Source organism: Schistocerca piceifrons, chromosome 2 (assembly GCF_021461385.2).
Source record: "Schistocerca piceifrons isolate TAMUIC-IGC-003096 chromosome 2, iqSchPice1.1, whole genome shotgun sequence".
In the NCBI taxonomy this organism is placed as follows: domain Eukaryota; kingdom Metazoa; phylum Arthropoda; class Insecta; order Orthoptera; family Acrididae; genus Schistocerca; species Schistocerca piceifrons.
This window is the reverse complement of record NC_060139.1, coordinates 219264846-219280933: the sequence shown is the minus strand read 5'-3', so window position 1 is coordinate 219280933 and position 16088 is coordinate 219264846. Positions and strand designations below refer to the sequence as shown.

The following is a 16088-nucleotide window of genomic DNA, read 5'->3' as shown; positions in this document are numbered from 1 at the left end:
TGTTCTTACGATTCAGAGATAGTGCTTCAGTTAATTTCTTAACACTAATTTATAAACATAAATACAAAACAGAAAATAATGATTTGTATTAATGTTGATTACCGGTACTTAAATTGATAAGACACATTCACATTCGTCACTATCGAAGCTAAATTTCACTTATCGATGTTGTTACGTGAATTCATGCTTGCCCAGTGTGGAGTGTCTACACCTCCTGTCGATACTTCTTTTTGTGCCACTTGTCAAAAATACAACTATACGTCTCAGTTCTTGTGGGACTTCAAAATCCAGAAGAAAAGGTAACGTTGAGCCTCGCAAAATACAACTTCTGGATGACATGTTCATCTATTACCCAATAGAGACATGCTTTTTACTGTCGTCTGCTTAACTGAATGCATTCTCATTTCACAGATCGCACTAGTCAGATACGTGACCGGTCACTGACCGCGAGGCTGGTAGACGGAAGGTAAGAACGAGCCATGCAATTCCTTTTTACGACCTCACCACAGTCGTTTTTCACCGAGAGATGGTAGCCGTCGTATCACATATAACGCATTGATCTGCAGTTCGTTTAAGGGGAAAATTTTATTGCTCGGATATTACCAGTACGAAATTAGTGGAAGAAGCAATATGTCAGACAAATATTGATACTTTTCTTCTGCAGTTTACGGTTACGTAGCTTAAACGTGCGTCAAAGTGTCACACTAGCTGTGCTAGTGGTGATGAGTATGAACAGTGGAGGCAAGTACAAAAAGCATCTGAATTGTTGGTGTTAATTGCAATATTTCTTGGTGGAGAATCTTATTTCGCTGCTGAATCTAAAATAAAACGATCAATGCATAGAATTGTGGGACTGAATCATCAGAAAAAGAATTATATAGGTTCGAGCAGAAATCAAATAAATAGGATTCAGCCATTTATGTCAGATATGACAAGACTATTTTTTACCGGATTTTGACTTCAGTAACAACTTCTTCACAACAGATCCTATGCTATGGTATGAAACGGAAAATTTCATCAACGACCTATATCTAGTAAACAAATTAAATGTTGTAAATGACTAGACAGAGACAGTTTTGTCAAGCTCATGAAGAACTGCTCCGAATTATTTACGAGAAACAGGATTACGGGTTTCAGGCTATATTTGAGTATCGTCATAAATTTCCAGGACCTCAAGAAGAATTTTATCAACGAATAAAGATTTTCAACAGAAAACGTACTTCTCTGACGGTATTACTCTCATAACCGTTGTGTATGGCAGCGTTATGTAGTTGCTTAAGTTAATATATTAATGTTACTACTGAACTTGAAAATAGTATTGTTTCGCTAATCAGCTACTTCTTTAGAATACTTTTTGAGACACAAATAAATGAGATTATATGTAATGTTTCGTTTCTTTTCCAATTACAGGGAACGTGGGGCGGTAATTTCCCTATGGAGCCGAAATTGCATACGGTGACTGTTAGAAAAGTAGAGGGTGTATCAAAAAGAATCATCTGATTTTTTAAAACATCGCAACTATTGTGTTATCTGAGATACGTGCGTGAAAAGCGCTGTTGGAAAGAGCAGACTCTCGAGTTATACAGGGTTTCCGCTAGGCAGCAGTAGTGTGCGCCCGCATCAGTTCTCGTAAAAATGGTGTCGGGACAATACAAAGCGTTTTGTGTTCTACGTTTTCCGCAATGCAGGTCAGTAATAACTGTTCAGTGTAACTTTCGTACTAGGTAAGGTGTGGATCGTCCTACAGCACAGAGCGTTAGACGATGGCATGAACAATTCCGAGAAACAGGTTGTTCGTGTAAAGGCAAATCGCCGGGCCGTCCCCGAGCGTCTGACACAGATGTCGAACGAGTCCGCCGTAGTTTCACAAGGAGTCCGCAGAAATCCGTTCGCCGTACAGCTCGACAGCTCAACATGCCCTCGATGTTCGTCTGGTGTGTGTTGCGTCGACGTTTTGCACATGAAACCATGCAAAATTAAGCTACTGCCCTTCGTGAAGGTGACAAGCAACAACTTGTGAAGTTCTGTGGAGACCTGTTCCACTTGCTATACCAGGATACGTCCAGCATTGTCTACCTGCCACAAGAACTTCTCACCAACCTTGGGGCCAGCTCGTTGCATAGCATACACTGACGTCTATGATGATTACACGCCCTATTAAGAACCATGTCCCGCTTTTGTAGTGAATCTTGGCAACTAAAGTCATTTCTGTTCTTATTAAGGATGTTATTTGGCAGTGACACATCATGCGAAAGTTAATTTCATCCTTACGTCTTATACACCATGATATATATATATATATATATATATATATATTCTCTCCGACACCCCGCACTTTACGTGAAATCAGTCAGATGTCAGATTCAGATTTCTTCCCATTTCATTGACGCTGGAAAACAAACTTCTGCTTAATAATTTCCAAATATGAAACGAACTATTGTTCAGCTCTTCCCCTAACTCCCATAAGGTGCCTATTTATGTAAAAACGTGTGCTATTATTGCACAAAATTCGCTTCAACAAACGTTGCTTCTAATATTCCAGAAAGCAACCTCTAAGCTGGTACCGCGTCGCTTTCACATAAGGTGCAGCTCTATGTGGTTCACAACACCACCTTCCACTGTTTTCTCATGATTATCTTACAGACTGTGAACATTGGATGACGATGAAAAGTTGTTTTCTGGGCCACAAACGGATAATATAATACGCGGTTGGTAGAAATTAAGGTTTGTGTGCATTTCATCAGATTTCCAGAGTACAGATTAGTTCAGAACATAATACTATATTTATTTGTGTAGCTAGTTTCAACAGTAAAGAAGTACCAGTGAATTGTTCAGTACATGTTCTTTATTCTCACTACTGTAAACCTGTTATATTTTGACCGCCGTCGTTATTTCGATCACTCATAAACCAAAAGTTTTACAGTTCTCTGATGGCTCATAGTTGGGTGTTTGGTATATACATTTTGATGACAAAGTTCCATCAATATATTGTAGATGGCGCCATGCAGTGCCGTTTTCCTTACTCAACGATTGGCGGAAGTATTGCGACTTACAGCTGTATAGAAAAACAGTGTGTTAAAATCTGGTTGTGCAGAACTCACCGATATCATTTACCTGAAAAGCCATCGATGTTTTCAACTATATCATGTATATTGCGCAATTAATTCTCAAAACAGGTCACTGATTAGTCTATTGTTCACGTGTGTATATGTGCCAGTATATTATGATTTCTGAGGTCATATGCAAGATTTCACTGTTTCGGGGTTACTTTGACGACTATCATTGCTATGCCAGGATTACAGATACACATTGTACTAAACAGTGTTGATGATAATGACAGTGTGGAACTGACGATTACAAACATTAACCATTGATGTAAGACAAAAGTTAATTTGTAATATTGTTAATGTGCCTAAAACTAAGAAAAACAAATGTCAGTCATATATTGTCCAAATTGTGAGCTATTGTGGCTTAGGCAGTGATTGAGGTATAAAGTGTAATGCCAAATATCTCCGGAAACAAGAAATGTAGTTTGTCTGGCTACAAATGCCAGATATTGACTCAATACATGAAGAACAGATAGCCTTAGCTCTAACAGCATTGGATCTTTCGAAACTAGGATTTAGGTCTAAGATGTGTGAAATTGAAGGTATGCTCAACTAAATTTGGGGCTATGTGTGTCGTACTTCACCCTAGTATCTTTCATTATATTTATTATTTTGATTATGGGTCACGCTGTGTGACGTATATATCGGACTAGTTTTTTTTTTTCTTTATGAGACTTAATGAAGCACTTAAGAAAACTTTACATCAGTGCATTTGTTTCTGGGTCGTCAAAGTTTAATTGTGTTGTTAAAATATTGACCTAAAATGGAATGGTAGTTGACAGTTGTGGTCGAAGTGCAGGCCGGTCAATGTATCCCCAGATGCATGATAACTTTGACCACCCACAATTTTTTTTCCTTTAATTCCACTTCGGTTTATAAAATGTATTATATTAATTTGTATGTAACCGTTTCATACAACCCCTTTTGTTCACTATACTTTATATCACAGAAGTTAAAAAACAGTCATGATAATCACACCTGAATCTGAAAATCAGTCAAAGTATAACTGGTTTACTGTACTTCATTCTCTTGCTTCTCTCGTTTTTCTTTTTTTTCCTGAAGTACTGTTTTATATGGAATTTTTTCCCAGTTGCGTTCCATGTTTTTCTTGATCAACATACCGTCATCCATTATCATAATGTGCACTGCAAATCTTCTATTCCGTATCATACTTAGGAATTGTTCAGTAATCTCGTACAGCCATTGCAATGGTCAATGTGTGCAAAACATCACCTTGCTTTTTTAGGCCTCACCTGTGTCTCATAGTTTTTTCTTCGGCTCCAAAGGGATCCAGTCTTTGTTATCGAAGCTACATATTTCCGCAGGGATATACTCCTGATTTTCGAACATACAATGCCTCATTTTGTTTTTGGTGGAAAGATTCTGCCACACAAAGTGGCACAATGGCTAACTTACTGCATAAACAAGCGGGAGGACGTCGATTCGAATCCGCTCCCAGCCACCCATATTTATATTTTCCGTGAGTTCCCTAAGTCGCTCCAGGAAAATGCAGGGATGGTTTGTTTGAAAGGGCACGACCGACTTCCTTGCCCATCCTGGAAACATTCCAAGCTTGTGCTCCATCTCTGGTGACATCGGTATGGGCGGTACGTTAAACCATAATCTTCCTTCCTTTTTAGGATTCCGTAACTCAATCGGTAAAAACGGAACATTTACAGGATCACTTTGTTGTCTTCTGTCTGTCTGTCGGTCCGCGTGTTGAAAACTCTATTTCTCTGGTGCGGACAGACATATCAAGTCGAAATTTATGTCACATACTAAGGTCTACGGTGTCTTGACGATGTAAAAAAATTGAAGCATCTAAATCAGTGCATTCAAAAGTTACGTACATTAATGTTACGTACTTCGATACTCGCGAACTGTCTTATCAAAATATATAGGGTACCTCCTGTTGACCCAGAATCATCGAGTTTGGCAAGAATTAAGGTCTCACAGTAAAAGTAAAGGAAAAAATCCAAACTGTGAATTTGTAATTATATCACACGAAAAGAAATGTATTTTCTCATTTGTTATCCGACTTCAAACTTAGAATTAAAACATTCTCGAAAGTCATAAAATTCGCAGTATCGACATCTTGCGATTGTCAATTACAACAGGCAAAAGCATCTAGATTTTCAATTCCCATCCTGAATGAACTGTCAAAATACATAACTAAGTTTGTACGAAACCCTCAGAGCGGCATTCCTAATCGCACCTGGCCAATTTTTTCAATAGGTTATCCTTTACAAAGTTCGTCTCTGCAGCATATCGCAGTTTTCGTAGTATCTGGGGTCTTTATATTACGTTCTTGTTGGTTTCTGCTTACCTTTTACGTTTACTCATATGCGGGAAGCTGTGTGCATTATTTAGTACTTGACGTCCAACATTCGAGACGGTCTCTTCACTTAATGCATTCTGTCTTGAGGCCAACCTTAGTAGCAATTTAAGCGATACGCTACCGCATTATGTGTGCACACGTGTGGGAAAAAGACCAAGCTAAGAGAGATTAATAATTTTCTGTTCGAAAAAAAAAAAAAACCTAACAGTAAAGGAAGTGTCTGGGACAAGATTATGAAGACATTGTTGAAAAGACGAGCACGGTTAACTTAGTTATTTAAGACAAGACCTTTTTATAACCTGCGTTTCGAAGGAGCAGTTTGCATTTGATTTAGTGCGAGGATGAAAACACTTTGCAGAGGCGTCGCCAGCCTCGCTACGGGAAAGGCGAGGAGGGCTATTTCCATTTTCGTGCCAGATTAATAACGTCTACGGGAAATCCAGATGGCTTTTTCCCGTCCGATTTGAAATGGATATTACACCGGATGGAAGCGGGAATATTAATGAGAGACGGAATGAATCGAGATCCCGTAGCCGATAAGGCCGGGACCTACCCCAAAGGCGGGCTCGTCCATAATTTACACATTCAGATCGGGCTGTGGCGTGGCCGCCGTAATTACTGCTGGCCCCGGCGTTCTTGCGAGCGCAGGTTACACAATCAGCCGCGGCGCGGGGGCGGCGGGGCGGCGGGGGATGGCGGGGGCGGCGGGGGCGGAAGCCCGGCGCCCGGAGCCGCGTGATGGACGACGTGCGGCCGTGACGACATTAATTCACGTTATTGATGGCGTTATTGTTTCAGTGGGACGCGGGCGTGTCCGGCCGGCACGGAAGGCTGCGACGCGACGCGCCACTGCCGCCGCTCGCTGGCTCAGCATCGCTTCACTGCCACGTCAGAGATAATCGTGCGGGGCGGTGTACTCTGGTGCAAAGCAGCGTTAAATTCACTAGGTACAAGGGGCGACAGTGGAGTTTAAGGCATCTGCATCTACACTGTGTTCGAATTTCCATTCTTGTACCATACTACGCATGAAGACGTCCCTTTTTCAGTGAAAATTAAGGGCTCTTCGGAAAGTAAAGTCTGATAGATTGCGAAATGAAAACGACAGTGAAAATCTGGTGAAACTTTGCGCATATATTTTGGGCAGTGTCTCTAGTTTGCTTGTCGATCGCGTCACGTCACTCTTTTCAGTTCTGAGCACACAGTGAGCACATAAAGATGCCTAGAACAATAGTGCCTCCCGCCAAATATGGGTGCCCTCTGCGAGGTTTCGCCTGATTTCATGCAACCCACAGAACGTACCTGTCACCCATTTCCTTCTTCTCGGTCGTACACTACAGAGGCAAAGAGGACGCCCCTGCAGTGTTTCCGATGGGAAGCATTTGATCACCCACCTTACAGCCCGAACTTGGCTCCCTCTGATGTTCATTTCCCCTCACATGAACTGCTGGTTATGAAGGCAACACTGTGGCGCACTCAACGAACTGCAGACGAGAGTAGAGAAGTACGATAGCGCAGTAACTGTGTTAGTACGAATTACGAAGAAATGTTCCTTCTGATTACATGCACGTCCGAAGGAACAGGCACGGTTGCGACTACAGCAGTTATGAAATACAGAAAATGTATTCGCAATTTCGAATTCGTACAACCATCAGTTGTTTAATCAAACGACAACAGAGAAAATTTGTGCCAGACCGGGGCTCGAACACGGATTTCTCGCTTATCGCCAGCGATCGCCTTACCACTGGCTATCCGAGAACTACTCAGAGCAAGAAGCGAACTTCCATATGTCGGCAGCCAGTTGTCTACAACCAGTACTCATACATCTGTTGTATACATTTCCGTACAGTGGAGACATTTTACTTGGAAGTTGCTTGCCCAGTGTCGTCTAATAAATACAACACTGCATCGTAATTCGGAGTAATAGAAGTACTGAAACATCGTATTTATCCGCCGCCACCGGGCTCGTAACAGTCAAGTAAAATGAAATTGGAACTGCATTAATACCTTCAGCTGTTGACGGGCGTTGATATATATCAACGGGGACAGGTGAAAATGTGTGCCCCTAGCGGGACTCGAACCCGTGATTTCCTACCCACATGGCAGACGCTCTATCCTTCGGAGCCACCGAGGCGACAGAGGACAGTCCGACTGCAGGGACTATCGCGCGCACGCCTCTCGGGAGACCTACATTCTCTCCTAGTATGTCCACACACTACATTCGTAGTGTCTCACCCCAACATAGTCACTGGTGGAAAACATTCTTACCTAGTCCCGTAAGAGTTCGGGGAATATGTGTGCATACGCACAGAAGAAGAAGGTCATGGCCGGTATTGCCATGTCCGAAAGAACAGTCACCATATCCCTATAAGTATTCAAGTAAAATGTCTCCCCTGTAAGGAAATATACATAACGGATGTATGGGTACAGGTTGTAGACACATGGTTGACGACATATGGCCAAGAGTTGTGTTTGGACGACTCATGGCGACCGTTCACGTTAAGAAGGAAATCCGGGTTCGAGATCCGGTGCGGCACAAATTTTCACTGTCGTCGTTCCATATTCGCAACTGCGAATACGTTTCATATAGAATAGAGAAGTGGTGTAAAGCATAGTTGGCTGCCTTCTGTGACGAGGGTGTCGGAAAGTGGGTACATAGCTCGACAAACGTCTAAGTTGGAGTGGTGACTATGTAGAGAGGTAGCTGGAAGGTGTAGCAAACTATTGTAGATAAAACATTTTTTATTTTCACTGTGGTTTCACACAGTCTTGGATGATATACGACTTAACAGTGCAGTGTCGACAACACGAAACAATAGACTAAAACTGTGTGCCGGACGAAGACTCATCTCGGAACTTTATCACTCGCGGGCAATGTTCAAACCACCGGAACACTTTTGTTGCCTCCTATTTCACTCACCTTATAGCCCGATTTTACACTCACCATAATTGCCTTTAGCGGCGCTGACTCTTTGGCCTAAGCTTCTGGCCCGCAAATGATTTTCTACGAAAAGGGATGGAGAAAAAAATGGCTCTGAGCACTATGGGACTTAACTTCTAAGGTCATCAGTCCCCTAGAACTTAGAACTACTGAAACCTAACTAACCTAAGGACATCACACACATCCATGCCCGAGGCAGGATTCGAACCTGCGACCGTAGCGGTCACGCGGTTTCAAACTGACGCGCTTAGAACCGCACGGCCACACCGGCCCGCGGACGGAGGGGGAAAAAAAAGTGAGTAGAAGCAGAACAGATTCTTCGTTCCTTATGTTGTTTTACTGCCAAACTCAAGGAAAATCTGATATCCCCTTAGTAAATAATACGAAAGTATTCCAGGCTTCTTGCGCGGATTATACACTCCTGGAAATGGAAAAAAGAACACATTGACACCGGTGTGTCAGACGCACAATACTTGCTCCGGACACTGCGAGAGGGCTGTACAGGCAATGATCACACGCACGGCACAGCGGACACACCAGGAACCGCGGTGTTGGCCGTCGAATGGCGCTAGCTGCACAGCATTTGTGCACCGCCGCCGTCAGTGTCAGCCAGTTTGCCGTGGCATACGGAGCTCCATCGCAGTCTTTAACACTGGTAGCATGCCGCGACAGCGTGGACGTGAACCGTATGTGCAGTTGACGGACTTTGAGCGAGGGCGTATAGTGGGCATGCGGGAGGCCGGGTGGACGTACCGCCGAATTGCTCAACACGTGGGGCGTGAGGTCTCCACAGTACATCGATGTTGTCGCCAGTGGTCGGCGGAAGGTGCACGTGCCCGTCGACCTGGGACCGGACCGCAGCGACGCACGGATGCACGCCAAGACCGTAGGATCCTACGCAGTGCCGTAGGGGACCGCACCGCCACTTCCCAGCAAATTAGGGACACTGTTGCTCCTGGGGTATCGGCGAGGACCATTCGCAACCGTCTCCATGAAGCTGGGCTACGGTCCCGCACACCGTTAGGCCGTCTTCCGCTCACGCCCCAACATCGTGCAGCCCGCCTCCAGTGGTGTCGCGACAGGCGTGAATGAAGGGACGAATGGAGACGTGTCGTCTTCAGCGATGAGAGTCGCTTCTGCCTTGGTGCCAATGATGGTCGTATGCGTGTTTGGCGCCGTGCAGGTGAGCGCCACAATCAGGACTGCATACGACCGAGGCACACAGGGCCAACACCCGGCATCATGGTGTGGGGAGCGATCTCCTACACTGGCCGTACACCACTGGTGATCGTCGAGGGGACACTGAATAGTGCACGGTACATCCAAACCGTCATCGAACCCATCGTTCTACCATTCCTAGACCGGCAAGGGAAGTTGCTGTTCCAACAGGACAATGCACGTCCGCATGTATCCCGTGCCACCCAACGTGCTCTAGAAGGTGTAAGTCAACTACCCTGGCCAGCAAGATCTCCGGATCTGTCCCCCATTGAGCATGTTTGGGACTGGATGAAGCGTCGTCTCACGCGGTCTGCACGTCCAGCACGAACGCTGGTCCAACTGAGGCGCCAGGTGGAAATGGCATGGCAAGCCGTTCCACAGGACTACATCCAGCATCTCTACGATCGTCTCCATGGGAGAATAGCAGCCTGCATTGCTGCGAAAGGTGGATATACACTGTACTAGTGCCGACATTGTGCATGCTCTGTTGCCTGTGTCTATGTGCCTGTGGTTCTGTCAGTGTGATCATGTGATGTATCTGACCCCCGGAATGTGTCAATAAAGTTTCCCCTTCCTGGGACAATGAATTCACGGTGTTCTTATTTCAATTTCCAGGAGTGTATTTTGTAGATATATGATAGAAATGAAAATTCCTTCTGAACTAAAATTTCTTGCAATAGCCAAATTCTCTTCAAATGTAGCGTCTTACCTCGTGGCCGCCCTTAATAACAAAGCTACCTGGCACCAGTGTTCTTGAAAAAATAAACCTTCTCGGCCATAAAATTGGACCTGTTTCAGAACACTGAATGAAAGGAACACGCTTTTGAGAAGTCAAAGTAGTCCCACACTTCTTCTCTCTGATGAACAATCGCCGTCGGGGACAACATACTGGTTTCTATAACTTAAGAAATCTTCGAGCCCGTCAGGTATTTGGGGACGATTTCCATTTGGTCATACCTTCGTTGGGTGTGCAATGGGGCACCACGTCAAATGCTTTCCGGAAGTCTAGAAATGTGGAATCTGCCTTTTGACCTTAATCCATAGTTCGCAGTGAATCACTTGAGAAAAGGGTTAGCTAAGATTTGTACGAGCAGTGCTTTCTAAAACCACACTCATTATTAGACATAAACTTCTCGGTATCAAGAAAATTTTTATATTCAAACTCAGAATATTTCCAAGAATTCTGCAGAAAACCAGCGTTAGGAATATTGGTCTGTAAAGGTACTGGTCCGTTCTTGTAGTTTTCTAATTTTCAGGAGTCACTTGCATTTTATCCCTGTCGCTTGGGACTTGGCGCGAAATGCACTCTAGGTAACGGACCAATACCGTAGGGACTCTTCGTAAAACCGAATTGACATTCCATCAGGAGCTGTAGACTTGTTTTCAGCACTTTCTGTTCGTTATCTACGTAGGTGATGCTTATTACTATGTCGCCTATACGGAACTCTTTGCGATGGGCAAACGATGGTATGTTTGTGTGTGTGTGAATTTCTAAGGGACCAAACTGCTGAGGTCATCGGTCCCTAAACTTACACACTACTTAAACTAACTTATGCTAAGAACAGCACCCACATCCATTCCCGAGGGAGGACTCGAACTTCCGACGGGAGGGACCGCGCAGTCAGTGACATGGCACCTCTAACCGCACGGCCACTCCGAGCTGCTGACGGTATGTTCGAACGATTCTCCTGCGTAAACGATTTCTTGAGCGTATAATTTAAAACTTCAGCTTTCGTTTTACTGTCTTCAACTGCCCTACCAGTCTGGTCAACGAGTGACTGGATGGAAGTCTTAGACTCGATTAGTGATTTTACGTAGGACCAGAATTTTCATGGATTCTCTGACAAATTTTTTGCTAAAGGTAGTTGATTCATGCTTTGTGGATATATATTTTCTGTTGTCATTTGAGCTTTCTCTTTTGAATCGAGAGTGCGAGGCATTGGGTGAGCACAGGTGTCATGCGGTGGGATCATCACGACCCATCCGCCAATCAGGAAATGTCATTCAGCACAGTTCGCACTTTGAAACCCCAGTGTGGATGTGCACTATCACGCTGCTCTCCTATCAGTGGTAGCAATGACGGTACGAGCATGTTCAGGTAAACACATTCCCGTTGTGGTTTTCTCCGCGAAGAAAAATGGACAGCATTATGCTTATTTTTGCCGGTGGTGCCCTCTCATAATGGCGTCGATAATTCCTCAGCACCGTTGTCACGGATCTGGATACTGTTTACCAGGTGACAAGTCGCACTTTCTACTGGTTTGTCGCATTTTCTTGCACTTTAAAGGCAAAGGAAAGGCTCTGAGAGCTCTAAACGCTTTACATGGAACAAAGGTTTTCTATCTCTAATTGTTCTGAGTTATGGTTTTTTTGAAATGATAGCTAAACCTAGAGAAAATAATCAAGGAAGGAGAGATCGAGGGCAAGAGACCGAGGGGAAGGGCGGCAAGCGGGAGGATAGAACTAAACGAAAAGATCTCTGGTCTACCCTCTTCAGCAGGTGTGCAAGAGAAACTGGTAACCGTCCATTATGGATTCACGGTGCTCAACAATGAGCACAACGACTTGTGATGATGATGAGCGAGACTTTATGGACACCTTATATTATTAGTAGTACCCATTTGGCTCGAAGACTTCTTAAGTGACATAACCCAGTATGTTGTCGTCGACGGCGAGTGTTCATCAGAGACAAGGGTCTCGTCAGGAATGCTCCAGGAAAATGTGGTAGGACCGCTGTCGTTCTCTATATACATACGAGGTGTGGCTAGAAAAAAACCGGACTAGTACTGGTGAAACAATAAAACGAATGCAATAAGGCTGAAAGTCGCGTGGCCTGTCACGTGACTCTCGCTCCGCCTACTGCTCGAGTTTCATCTGCCTCCTGCACTCAGTCTGCCCGTGGCGTCTGTTTTAAGTAGTTGACGTTTTGTCTGTGCGTCGGAAAATGTTGAGTGTACAGAAAGAACAGCGTGTTAACATCAAATTTTGTTTCAAACTAGGAAAATCTGCAAGTGAAACGTTTGTAATGTTACAACAAGTGTACGGCGATGATTGTTTATCGCGAACACAAGTGTTTGAGTGGTTTAAACGATTTAAAGATGACCGCGAAGACACCAGTGATGACACTCGCGCTGGCAGACCGTTGTCAGCAAAAACTGATGCAAACATTGAAAAAATCGGTAAACTTGTTCGACAAGATCGCCGTTTAACAATCAGAGCAGTGTCTGAGTTAACAGGAGTTGACAAGGAAAGCGTTAGGCAGATTCTTCATGAAAGTTTCAACATGAACAAAGTGTGTTCAAAAATGGTTCCAAAGTGTCTCACAATTGAACAGAAGCAACGCCGAAGAATGATTTGTTCTGACATCCTGGAAAACATTGAAAGTGATCCCACCTTCTTACAAAATGTTATTAGTTGCGATGAATCGTGGTTTTTTACTTACGACCCCGAAACTAAACGCCAATCGATGCATTGGAAAACTCCTGGTTCTCCACGACAAAAAAAGCACGAATGTCAAAATCGAAATTCAAGGCAATGATGATTGTTTTTTTTGACATCAAAGAGATTGTGCACATTGATTGGGTACCAGAGGGACAAACAGTGAATCAGCATTACTACATTAGCGTCCTGGCTACCCTACGTGAGCGAGTACGGAGAAAACGGAACGATTTGTGGAGAAAAAAGTCATGGATCCTTCACCAAGACAATGCCCCAGCTCACAGTGCGTTGTCAGTGAAGACGTTTTTGGCAAAACACAACATTCCCATCTTAGATCATCCACCCTACTCACCTGATTTGGCCCCCTGTGACTTTTTTCTTTTCCCTAAAGTCAAGTCAGCTTTGAAAGGAACTAGATTTGAGACTGTTGAAGCAGTAAAAGAAAAAGCGACGGAAGTAATGTATGGACTTACCGAAAATGATCTGCAGCATTGCTATGAACAGTGGAAAATTCGTATGGAGCGGTGTAGAGACCGAGGAGGAGAGTACATTGAAGGAGATAACATGAAATTGTAAATAATTGTAAATAAATGTTTTTTCCAGCATCAGTCCGGTTTTTTTCTAGCCGCACCTCGTAAATGATCTGGCAGACAGGGTGGTCAGCATCTGCGGTTGTTTGCTGATGATGCCGTGGTGTACGGTAAGGGGTCGAAGTTTAGTGGCTATAGGAAGATACAAGACGACTTGGACAAAATTTCCAGGTGATGCGAGGAATGGCAGCTAGCACCAAATGTGGAAAAATGTAAGTTAATGAGGATGAGTAGGACGATCAGATCTGTAATGTTCGGATACAGCATTGCTAGTATCCTCCTTGACACAGTCAAGTCGTTTAAACATTTGGGCGTAACGTTGCAAAGCGATATGAGATGGAACGAGCATGTGAGAATTGTGGTACAGTAGGTGAACGGTCGCCTTCGGTTTATTGGGAGAATCCTAGGAAAGTGTTGTTCATCCGTGAAGGAGACCGCATATAGGCGGCCTATTCTTGAACATTGCTCGAGTGTTCGGGATCCGTACCGGGTCGGATAAAAGGAAGACATCACAGAAATTCAGAGATTTGTTACCGGTAGGTTCGAACAACACACGAGTGTTACGCAGATGCTTCGGGAACTCAAATGGGAACTCGTTGGGGGAGGGCGACGTTCTCATCGAGAAAGACTATTGAGGAAAATTAGGGAACCGGCGTTTGAAGCTGACTGCCTAACGATTCTACTGCAGCCAACACACGTTACGCGTAAGGACCACGAAGATAAGGTACGAGAAATTAGGGCTAATACTGAGGTATATAAACAGTCGTTTTTCCGCTGCTCTGCAAGTGGAACAGGAAAGGTAATGACTAGTAATGGTATAGGGTGCCCTCTGCCACGTTTGTACGGTGGCTTACGGAGTATCGATGTAGATGTAGATGTTGATCTATATATTGTAAAAATGAAATTTCTAATATCTGTTGCAAATACAAAGAAAATGCGTCTGACGACAACTAGGAGAGATACCTGGTATTTTACTTAGAAATAAGTATGAATTCAACCTTGTGACGTTTTACCATAACTAGTAATGCTACTGGTCAGTTTTAACATCAAAAATATTTACATACTGGTTATACAAACAATACGCTTTGCAGTCACAATGAATGTGTGTGGAACGTGTAGTACAGTGGATGAGCAACAGTGACAGTAGTGTTTTGAAGTACCGATGTCAATGTACAAAGTGAGGGAACGGCGCAGCACGACTAACATTCTAGCGACGAAAAATCATTCTCAAATGACTGGAGATTTGCAGTTTGAACACTTGTTGTAATTGTTTCACTTTGAGTCATTGCAATATTTATAAATATATATAAGCTTACCTTTATCAAATTGTATATACACTTTGATGCTCTATCTTGTATATAAATAATATCGCTTTCGAAAGTGCGAGTCTTAGGATGTCGTCTATTATTCAAGACAGGATAAGACGCCCGCTGTCTTATGTCACTGTCACCTGCATGTCCCTTCACCGAAAACTTTCCACCCACTGCAAATCTTCGAACGCCCTAGATTATGCCTCACCTTCTGTATTCGTCCCTTATTATATCCATGACAGCCTCTCCCGTGTTTTATGGTAATGCAAAACGAGCTGCCATTCTTTGAACTCTTTCGCTGTTTCCCATCAGTCCTGTCTGGTAAGGATCCAACAGCGCACGCTCTTACTGCGGAAGAAGACGGACAGTTCTTTAGTAGATTTGTTGTGTCTTTGAAGGGTTCTGACGGTACAATAGGCAGTCTTTGGTCGCTTACATCATTTTTATGTGGTGCTTCCAATATAAGTTGTTTATAATTTTAATCTCGAGGTGTTTAGTTCAGCCTAAAACGTTTAATTTGGTGTTTTCATAATGTAAAAAGAAATTTAACAGAATCCTTGTAGGAGGACATCGAACGGTTTACTGTTTAGCGTCAATCATCGCTTTTCATACCATACTGATATCTGATCTGAATCATTTTGCAGTTCGTTTTGATTTTTTGGCAACTTAACTACACGGCAAACGACAGCGTCATTTCCATAAAAAAGAGAGAACTACTCATAAGTACTGACAACCACAGGGGGCTATTCAGCCTACAATACTTCCTTGGGGGATTCCAGATATCACGTTAGTATCACAAGATAATTTCCCGTCAATTACTAGGAACTGTGAACTTTTATAACACACACACACACACACACACACACACACACACACACACACACACACACATATATATATATATATATATATATATATATATATATATATATATATATTCCATTGGAACTACTGACGGCCTTGGGAGAGCCAGTCCTGACAAAACTGCACCATCCGGTGAGCAAGATGTATGAAACAGGCGAAATATCCTCAGACTTCAAGAAGAATATAATAATTCCAATCCCAAAGAAAGCAGGTGTTGACAGATGTGAAAATTACCGAACAATTAGTTTAATAAGCCACAGCTGCCAAATACTAACACGAATTCTT

At 43.4% G+C, this 16088-nt stretch overlaps 1 protein-coding gene across 1 annotated transcript in view; it reads left to right on the top strand.

Moving 5' to 3' along the window:
• The window catches only part of LOC124775269 (homeobox protein unc-4), a gene marked incomplete at its 5' end in the record, with an annotated part of 59798 nt that extends 53614 nt beyond the window's left edge, over positions 1 to 6184 (top strand). The window contains one exon of the mRNA XM_047250106.1: positions 6094 to 6184. Within this exon, the coding sequence (XP_047106062.1) occupies positions 6094 to 6184 (91 nt within the window). The remainder of the gene's footprint in view (positions 1 to 6093) is intronic.
• Positions 6185 to 16088: the final 9904 nt, after the last annotated feature.